Genomic DNA, 9,798 nt, shown 5'->3' with positions numbered 1-9,798 from the left:
CAGCCTCCTCACCGCCAGGATTATAGGCATGCGCCACCAAGCCCAGACTCCATGGCCATCTCCGCCTGCCTGGGGTGGGGTACCGCGCAGCGCAGTGCGGGCCACGTGGTGCAGGGATGAAACCACAGTCCCAGTGCGTCCCTAAGCTTGCCTAACAGGCGCTTTAGCCCTCAGGGCTGTCTCGAAGGCCTTCACAGCCATTCTTGTCTCCTCACTGAGTGGCTACCTCCATCCACTCCAGTACAGTGACTTCGGTGGGGCTGTGTTGTCCCAGTCCAGGAGCGTGGGAAGGAGGCTGCAACTGGACAGGACCTGCCTGGAGGTACGTGAAAAGCCTCCCAGCATGGAGAGAACCCCGTTTGTCTCAGTTCCTACCTTACCCAGCTTCCAATTCCACACCCCAAGAGAACTCAACCCCGCCACCCTGAGGGACCCCAACTCCGCGTCCGGCCATGGAGCTCAAAGCCCCCAGGGTCCATGGTGCACCCCAGGACAGCAGACCTCCACTTCTTGGCCCAACTTTCTTCACCCCAAATGACCCCAATCTTGTCCTGAGGACCCCCACACACTCTCACCAGGAGACTTAATGTCCCTCAGTGTGAGTATCGCCAAGTATCTCCACCCCAGAAGCTCAAATCTCTCAGCCCAATTACCCTAAAATGCTTCGAGGAACCCCAAGTCTGAGCAGCAGGACCCGGCTCCCCAGGCCTCCACCCACCCATGCAAACTTCAATTTGCCAGCCCATTCACCTCAAATATCTCACACCCCAAAATATCCAGATCCCTCAGCCTGGGGATCCCCAAACATCCTTCATAAAAGGGGTCAACGTCTAAGGAGCCTCCATATCTCTTCTTCTGGAAACCCCATGCCTTCGCTTAAGGACCCCAAGGCCCCCTCTGAGGAACCCCAGAGTCAGCCCAAGTCCACAGTTTCGTGCTCCCAGAGGAACCCAAGTCAGCCCAGGGACCCCGATTCCATCACCACAAGGATCCCACACCCCCACCTGCGAATCCGGAGATGCTTGGCATTGAATACAGCCTCAGCCACAGTGTACCTCCCCCATATCGTGATTTGGAAACCCATTTGACCCCGACTGCAGGGCCCCAAGCCTGCACCCCAACTCAGGGATCCCAGGCAGAGACCCCAGATCAGTAACTTTCAGGACCTCAGAACACCCCTACTATTTAGTGGGGTTAGAACCATTATGGAGAGGAGTGTCAGGGCAAAGGCTAGGGCTGAGGTTGCAGTTATGGTTGAAGTGAGGGTTAGCTTAGGTCAGTGCTGGGGTACAGTTTGCAGTTGGGGTACAGGTTGAGTTAGGATTGGAAAAAGTCTGGGGGAGCTGGGGTTGGAGTTGTGTTCAGCTTTGTGACAGACATTAGGTTAGTTTGGCGTAGGGTTTAGGGTTAGGGCAAGAATGAAGGTTGAGGTTCAATTTGGCCTGGGGATCAGATTACATTGGAATTATGGAGCGGGTTAGGGTTGGGGTTGGATGAGGCCTACTGTACAGTTGTGCTGAGTGCTAGGCAGGCTTACTTTAGGTTAGGTTTTAGGCAAGGGCTAAGATAGGTTTGGGGTTAGGATAGGTTTGGTTAGGGTTAGAGGCCAGGTCAGGCTTAGTGCTTTTTCAGGCCAACGCCTTGGTTTTGGGCTCCACAACTTTGCTGGCTCCCTCTGCCTGCATGAGGAGTGGAACCTGACCCCAACCCTCGCTGGCAGGTCTCAGTTGCCAGCGTCTCAGCAGTGACCACCAAGGTCCCCTGATCCTTCTGTGGACCCAGCTGGAAACCGGCCCCCACCTCTTCCTTCTGCAGGGCCTGCTCTACTCTGTCCTGCCCTGCCCTGCCAAGTGTCCAGGCCCCGTGAGTGCCCACAGTTCCTCGGAGGACAGCTCGAAGGAGGACTCATCAGGAGACAGGCAGAGGCCCAAGGTAGATGCGCAGAGGGAAAGATGAGGCCGGGCCACCCAATGGTGTTGCAGGGACAGAGGGACCAGCCGATGGGATGAGGTGCTATATCTTAGGGTGAACTGGCCTCCTGTCACAATGATGACAGAAGAGAGCTGGGCCAGCCATGCTCCCAGGTCTGAGGCACGTGGAAAGAGGGACAGTCGGCTTCCCCAGAGACACCCGGGCCTGGCAGGGCCTTGCAGGCACCTTGGCAGGAAGGGGAGCCTCTGTCTGTGCCCTGTGCTAGCAGATGACACGGAGTCTCTTTTCTCCAGGTCACAGATGCTTCCAAGGACATTTCCAGATATGTCTCCAAGGAACAGTGGGCCAACATGGGAGAGTTTCAGAAAACACCCAACTACAGCGTGAAAAATAACTGCAGCGAGATGCTCTCTGTAGGTGAGGAGAGATTGTGCCCCGCCCAGACTAGGGCACAAAGCCAGCCTCCCTGCAGGCCCCTGTGTCACAGTTCTGTGTGAGGGCAGCATGCAGCCCCCTCTCCTCAGGAGTGAAGGCTCCAGGGAAGCTCTGTTGATGGGCTCAGAGCAGAGCTGAGAGCTGCATTTGCCACGCACCGAGGCTGTCTCCGCTCTGCAGCCCCCTGTGCTTTGTGTCTTTCCACGGGCAGTGCCTCTGTCCCTCCTCCCAAGATGTCCTTCCCCTTCACACAGAAGCTTTGTGTCCTTCCCAGGTCTGAGAGCCCAGCGGCCAGCTTTGCTGCAGTGTGGAAGGCGAACCAGCCAAGCCCCACTGGATGACTCTGAGGATTCTGACGCAGAATGGATGCCTCGGTGGCCAGGTGAGGGGAGGGACTCAGAGGTAAGACCAGGCCCCCTAGAAAGCATGTTGTGGATGGTCCAGAGCTGTTACATGGACTGTGGGTGGGCGGGTCTCATGCTGGACAGAACTGTTGGGCCGCCTGCTGGGCAGTGTGAGCAGCTTACAGGAATTTGGCTTCCTGGTTCACAGATGTAGCTCAGTGGCTCAGCCCCTGCCTAGCAAGCATGAGGCACCGAGTTCGATTCCCAGTACCAAAAAATAAAATAGTAAAAATAAGACCAAAAAAAGTCCCTTTGGAAAGAAAAAGGAATTTGGCTTCCAACACACACTTGGGTCTCAGCCACATAGGGCCCCTGAGAACTTGAGCACTTCTCATAGACTCTCTGAGCTTCTAAATGCCAAACACTAAATAAGCATAAGGGGGGCTGGGGAGATAGCTCAGTAGAATAAGCGCTTGCCTGGGAAGCACAGGGTCCTGAGTTCAATTCCTGGTTCCACAAAAAAAAAGTAAGCATAAGGGCCCATAGCCCACCTGTCATCTGGGAGCAGTAAGGACAATATAAAATAAAGCATGCATACTTGCACACTGTCCCCACAGCCATCTGTGGCAATAGCTCCACACATCCTTAGTGCTGCCTGAGGATAGGACCTTCAAGCATCCCAGAGGTATTTCTGCCCTGTGGGCTACACATGGCCCTCAACAGCTAGAAATATGACCTGCGGGTTACACGGGGATTGAGAGGATAGGGATCGATGGGTGAGAATTGCATAGTAGGATATTTCAAGTTATCTGAAGAAATAAGGACAAATACCCCAGGTGACCTATTTCAAATCTTCCATTGTTATTCACCTTAGAAGCCAAGAGAAAGGTGGTGGAGCAGAAGTTGTACACTCTGCGAGAAAGAAATTATCGTGCATATGAGGAGGTCAGCGAGTCCCAGGATGACGACTTCCTGTGTAAGTGACCCTCTTGGCCTGCTCCCTAAGGACAAGGCACAGTTAGGTGTGCACGCAGTCACTTGGGACTCAAGGCGCCCCTCACTCTAGGCACAAGCAGTGAAAAATGGAGGGCAGAGGGAGGGGGGTGGGCTCACTCTGTAGTTCCCCATAGTGAGGAATACACACAGATTATATGGTTCCTAATCCCCACCATGCTCCCTTCAGATTGTGAGAAGTGCAAGACCAACTTCATCGACAGCTGTCCCACTCATGGGCCCCCTACATTCATGAAGGACAGCGTGGTGGACGTGGGGCTTGAGGACCGCGCACTGCACACGCTGCCCCCCGGGCTGAGGATAGGACCTTCAAGCATCCCAGGGGCTGGGCTCGGAGTCTGGAATGGGAACTCCACCCTGCCTGTGGATCTGCACTTTGGCCCCTACGAGGGTCAGATCACAGAGGAGGAAGAGGCGGGCCACAGCGGTTATGCCTGGATGGTGAGGGGTCTTCCTTCCCCGTCTCCTGGAACCCTGCTCCCCTCCAGTGTCCCTCTGCTCCACGAGCTTGGTTGAGCTGCTCAGCTCTGTGTCCTAGTTGCCTTGGAAGACGACAAAATCCCTGGTGCAGGATAAGATGCTGAGTGGGACAGGGCTGCACAGAAATGGAGTAGATACAGCCTCTGTGGTGTCCTCGCCTGTCTGCAGATGCTGGGCAGGCAGGCTGCATCAGCATGAAGGGAGGGGGTGACAGTAGCCTTGGGTACAGCTGGTGGCTGTCGTCCCTCCCAAATGAGGACAGTAACTCCTTTTCCCAAAACATAGATTACTGAAGGGAGACAGAGCTACAAGTATGTGGACGGCAAGGACACATCCCATGCCAACTGGATGAGGTGAGGACACCAGGCTTCTGGGTTCCAAAGGAAATGTGTCCCTCTCTAGTGGATTCTATCCCTTCTCAAACTTAATTGCTACTCTCCCACTTAGAAAGTGGACTCCCCTCCTGACCAGAGGTCTGTGTCCCTGTGGAGGGCCTGAGGCAGAGCACACAGGTTTTACTACAGAAATATTTCACTGTAATTTGGTGTTTCTTCAACAAGGACAGAGCAGGAAGGGAAGTGACAAGGGACCTTTTGGCTAACAGGGCCTCAGAGACACTAAAAATGGTCCTGAGCCTGGGGAGAAGTAGACTATAGGAGTATTGGGAGTCCCTATGCTGACTGCCTAAGTGATTTGAGAGAGGGGCTCTTGCTTCAGCAGAGAGACTAGGGGATAGGGACACACTGCTGCCATTCTGAGTCATGGTACTAAGGCAGAGAAGATTGCCTACATGCACGTGGGAGAGGAGGCGACCTCCCTGGGTATGTGATGGGGGAATCTCCCACAATGACTTGGGCCAGGGTCATGTGGTAGAGGCTACCAAGAAGCAGAGTCTTTACCTGGCACTAACTTCCATGGGGGAACGCCACACTTATTTGCAGTTTAGAAATGCAAAGGGTCCCTGGGTTTTCCCCCAGGCTGGGTATTTGTGAAATCTGGGATGGGCCGTGGAACACTGGGTACTTAGGTGGGGAGAACAGGAGGACTCAGAGCTAAGTGGTCATAGGCCTTGTGGAAGAGACCCAGGTGAGAACAGCAGGTGCCACCAGGAGTAGGGGCGGTGCACAACAGGGAGGTGTCTACCACTCGAGGGATGGATGGACACCAATTTAATGGGGACTCAAAAGGGATCAGCTATTTCCTTTCTTTCTGCCCTGAACCCCAGGTATGTGAACTGTGCCTGCATTGAGGAGGAGCAGAACCTTGTGGCCTTTCAGTACCACGGGCAGATCTTCTACCGCACCTGCAAGGCCATCAAGCCTGGCACTGACCTATTGGTCTGGTATGGGAACAAGTATGGCCAGGAGCTGGGCCTCACATGCAGCAGCAAGTGGAAGCAACAGTATGCGGATGGGAGAGGTAGGCACCCCTGGGCTTCCTTGCATGAAAGGAGGAAGCTTCTCCCCGGGAATTCCCATGCTTCCACTCATAAGAAGCTTGAGGTGCAGTCCACAGTCAGTGAAATGTCTCATGCTCAGCTTGCAAACGGACAGATGTGTTTTGCATGCCTTTGACACTTAGAAAGATTTTATCCTTCAAAATGTTTGTTCGGCATCTGCTTTTTAAGCATGTAGTGCACAAATATCCAATAAATGTTATGCAGGACAGTTGCAGCCCAAGTAGAAGTTCTCAGCTAGGCAGCGCCCTCACAGATCTGGTTTCTCCTGGCCTATGCAGTGCTTTTCTAAAATTCCCTTCAGTTCCCAAATAGTGTGCATGAGCCACAGGCTGTTTGTTGCGCCACCTAGCTGTCACCTGGGTTCCTACCCTGTGCCAGAACCTGGAAACCCGCAGCAAAGAAGTCGACCCCCCTGCTGAGTGCTGCTGGCACTGGCTCTTTCACGGGGACACACGCACTTGTGGGAGCTTGTGCTCAGCCAGGGCAGTGGCTGAGCCTCTGAAGAATCCCCCCAGGGAAGAGTATGCAGGATTTCAGAATAATATTCCAATATATTCCAGTAGTCCATGATAGTAGTGGGCTATCCATAGGACTGGCAATGTCAGTTGTTCACTTGAGCTTTTTACAGCTCAGCATATTAAAATGTCTTCACTTTTTATACATAGTTTTTATAGTTTTCTGCTGGATGGTTAAGACCAAGATAAAGCAAGACCTATATAACAAGAAATGTAATTCATCTCTGACAAAAGTAAACAAAAAAGGGGCATACAAATGAAGGATCATTTTGTATCTGTATATTCAAAATAGTTAGGATAGATATACAGCTATTTTCTCTTAATTCAATGAATAGATTTGTACTAATAGTGTTTGTGGACAGGATATCATGTCTGCATCTTGTACTATGAATAACTAGTAAGAAGACACCAATATGCAAAGTATTAATTATTGAAAATGTCCTACTAATCGGTTTTGAAACTGTTTCATTGCTATTTGTTTCTCAATAAAATTATTGGAAAAAAATAAAGATTATTGAGGAGTCTGGTGGGCCAGGAGTGCATGTGTACCCTGTTGGGAAGGGTTCTCCTGGATGGGAAGTTAAGAGATCTGGGTTTGGGCCAAGGGCTGCCCATGTGGGCAGCACTTTGTGCAGCCGCTGTGAGGTGGGAAAGAGGCCAGGATTGGACCTGAGGGGCCTGTGACTCCTGTGGAGACACGTGGGTGCAAACAGTTGTAGAGCTGTCCATTCTATGTCCCAGGCTCATGCTTTGGCATGTTTGGAAATTAGCCCCCAGAGCTAAAGCCATAAGAAGCTGCTTCAGTCTCCAGCTGAGAAGGAGGCAGGGGACGGTAGGTGACAGAGGGAATGTGCTTGACAGGCACAGATTGTGAAATGGGACTTCCCCCACATTGGAAATTGCTAGGACTGTGTGACCTAGGACCAGTGTGAGTGCTTGGCGTGAGGCCCAGGGAGGATGTATTTTCACCTGATCACTTGGGGAGCCCCGGACAGAAGAGATTCCTGGCCATATTGTGGCCATGGGACCCAGAGCCCTTTAGTCAAGAGCATAGGGACTATGAATAACCACTATGAAGACAACAATATGCAATGTATTAATTATTGAAACTGTGCTACTAATTGGTTTTGAAACTGTCTCATTGCTATTTGTTTCTCAATAAATTTAATAAAAAAATAAAAAATAAAGAAAATATTTTTATATTGAAAAAAAAAGAGCACAGGGACACTCAACCTATCCTGCTTGAATCCTACTTCCTGATAGGGACCCAGGGCAAAGGGGAATCATCATATGTGTCACTTTGCACGTGATTCTCACTCTTGGCACTATTAGCCCTCCATATCCTCCCATAGCTGTGCTACCCCATGTGGGTCGACCAGGACCAATCCCTGTACCCCCCTCCAAAAATGCCACTGAGGACAACAGTACCTAAGCCATTTCTCAGTGGGATAGATCAGCAACAGCAGGAGTCAGGAAATGGGTCCAGGATCTGTGAGGGACCTGGGTGGAGGGTGGCCAGGGGAGACAGGAAATGATGTAGGAGATGGTGTGTTCTGTGTTCAGTGCCCATGCAGCTCTTTGGGTCCCAGGTCTGAGGCTGTCTGCTCTGCCCAGGGAGGGCCCTGGACTGCTTGCCATGTCAGAAAGGCCACTGAGGCCAACATTGTGGATTTTGTTAAAAATCGGCATGGGAGAGGCACTATGGGCCAAGATTGGTGGGGACAGTGCTTGTTGGGGATAGCACTTACTAGGGACAGTGCTTGGTGCAGACAGCTGTGGGTGTGAACAGTGCCTGTGGGGTCAGTGCTTTTGGAGATATCGCTTAGTGGAGACGGTGTTGGTGGGGACAGCACTGAGTGGGAAGAGCTGTGGGGGGAATGCCCTCGGTGGGGTGGGGAGGGCTGTGCGGTGCTGTCAGGCCTGAGGGAGTGTGAGGACCTGCACTCTGAGCAGGAATTTCTTCTTTCAGCAGAACCAAAGGCAGAGATCCACCTGTGTCCCTTGCGCTCTCTGGCCTTCTCCATTCGGAAATTCCTCAGTTGCTATATAAACCACGGTCACTTTTCTCAGATCCACTGGGTAACAGCTACAAGCAACATGCTCCAAGCAGAAGATGCCTGTCCGGGGGATCTGCTCTGGGAGCAGCAGCAGTCCCGTCCTCATGCCCAGAATGATGGAGGTGAAGGGGGAGAGGCCCAAGGGAGACCGAGCCCTGAGCCCCAAAGGACAAGGGAGAGGGAGATTTTAAGGGCCATCTCCAACACTCCCCAGGGACAGATGGCGAGGTCTGGGGAGAGTGAGGGGATGACAGCGCAGGGGCTCAGTACAAGCCAGATGCTGCCTGTTGAGGGGGGAAGCTCGCATATTGCAACCATGAGGAGTGGAGAGTGTGAGCAAGGCCCCAGTGACACATGGGAGCTCAGTGGGAACCAGCCTTCACAAGCAGGGGACAATCGCTTTGCTTGTAGGGACTGTGGGCGGGGCTTTCGCTATCCATCACTCCTCACCAGGCACCGGAGAACTCACACAGGTGAGAAACCCTATGTTTGCAGGGACTGTGGACAGGCCTTTAGCTTTAGATCAAACCTCACTGGACACCAGAGAACACACACAGGAGAGAGGCCCTATGTTTGTAGGGACTGCGGGCGAGGCTTTAGTTGTCATTCAAACCTCACTAAGCACTGGAGAACACACACAGGTGAGAAGCCCTATGCTTGCAGGCACGGTGGGCAGTGCTTTAGCCAGTGATCAAGCCTCATCAGACACCAGAGAACACACAGAAGAAAAGCTCAATGCTCACAGAAATAGTCATGTGCAATATAACCATATCCCAGAGCCACAGAGTAACTACTGTAACCCTACACACCGCAAGGCCAGGTCTGAAGGGTCTTCAGAAGAGACGACTGCACCCTTCCTTTCCCCCAAGTGTAAAGGGACCAGAATTTAGCAATTAAACAGATCCTGCAGATTCACAGCCAGGGATGAGGTAGACAGCAGGGGATGGTTCTGTAAATTTCAAGTGTTTTTGTCTGTGTATCTTCCTCACGATGATCCCACTGCTCTGCCTAGGTTTTGCCCTCCTGCTCTAATAAATATTTTCTCCACATGAATCTGAAGCCCAAGCCATGGTCTTCATTGCGCCCTAATCACGAACCAAGGAGCAGTTCATGTGGGCCTCAGGGAACTCACTGGAAATCCTCCCGAGACCACATCCTGGGGTCACTCTGCTTAAATGACTGGAGGATCAGTTTTCTAGGCAACTGGGAGGAATCTGAGTCTGGGACAGAACCGGCTCTGGGAAGATTTCCTGTTTTCCTGGGAAGTGAGCTTCTCCCTCCCTCTGCTGCTGCACTATTCCCTTGGTTCTCCCTGGTCCTCTTTCTCTGTGTCCCTACCTCCTAGGCTTAGCAGTGAGACGCAGGCAGGAGTGTGTGTACATGAGTGAGTATGTGTGCTTTGTGTGTGCACAGCGTGCATGGACAAAGGGCAAGTGAAGTGCCCTGGCTGTGTGTGTCTGTGTTGGTCCAGAAGGGCTGCATGTGCAAGAATGTCCAGGTGCACTATGGGTATGTGCATCTCTTTTTGTGTCTGAGGCTTGTGTGTCTTGCACAAGTGTGTT

At 52.3% G+C, this 9,798-nt stretch overlaps 1 protein-coding gene across 1 annotated transcript in view; it reads left to right on the top strand.

Annotated features, from left to right (window-relative positions):
• Window positions 1-8,987, top strand: part of LOC101567490 (histone-lysine N-methyltransferase PRDM9-like) — a 22,148-nt gene extending 13,161 nt beyond the window's left edge. The window contains 8 exon segments of the mRNA XM_012513325.2: window positions 1,816-1,932; window positions 2,226-2,349; window positions 2,642-2,749; window positions 3,586-3,687; window positions 3,895-4,166; window positions 4,491-4,558; window positions 5,431-5,624; window positions 8,152-8,987. Coding sequence (XP_012368779.2) covers window positions 1,816-1,932; window positions 2,226-2,349; window positions 2,642-2,749; window positions 3,586-3,687; window positions 3,895-4,166; window positions 4,491-4,558; window positions 5,431-5,624; window positions 8,152-8,987 — 1,821 coding nt within the window.
• The last annotated feature ends 811 nt before the right edge of the window (window positions 8,988-9,798 follow it).

This window comes from Octodon degus, unplaced genomic scaffold, assembly GCF_000260255.1.
Source record: "Octodon degus isolate 3935 unplaced genomic scaffold, OctDeg1.0 scaffold00455, whole genome shotgun sequence".
NCBI lineage: Eukaryota > Metazoa > Chordata > Mammalia > Rodentia > Octodontidae > Octodon > Octodon degus.
This window is presented reverse-complemented; position numbering and strand designations above follow the sequence as displayed.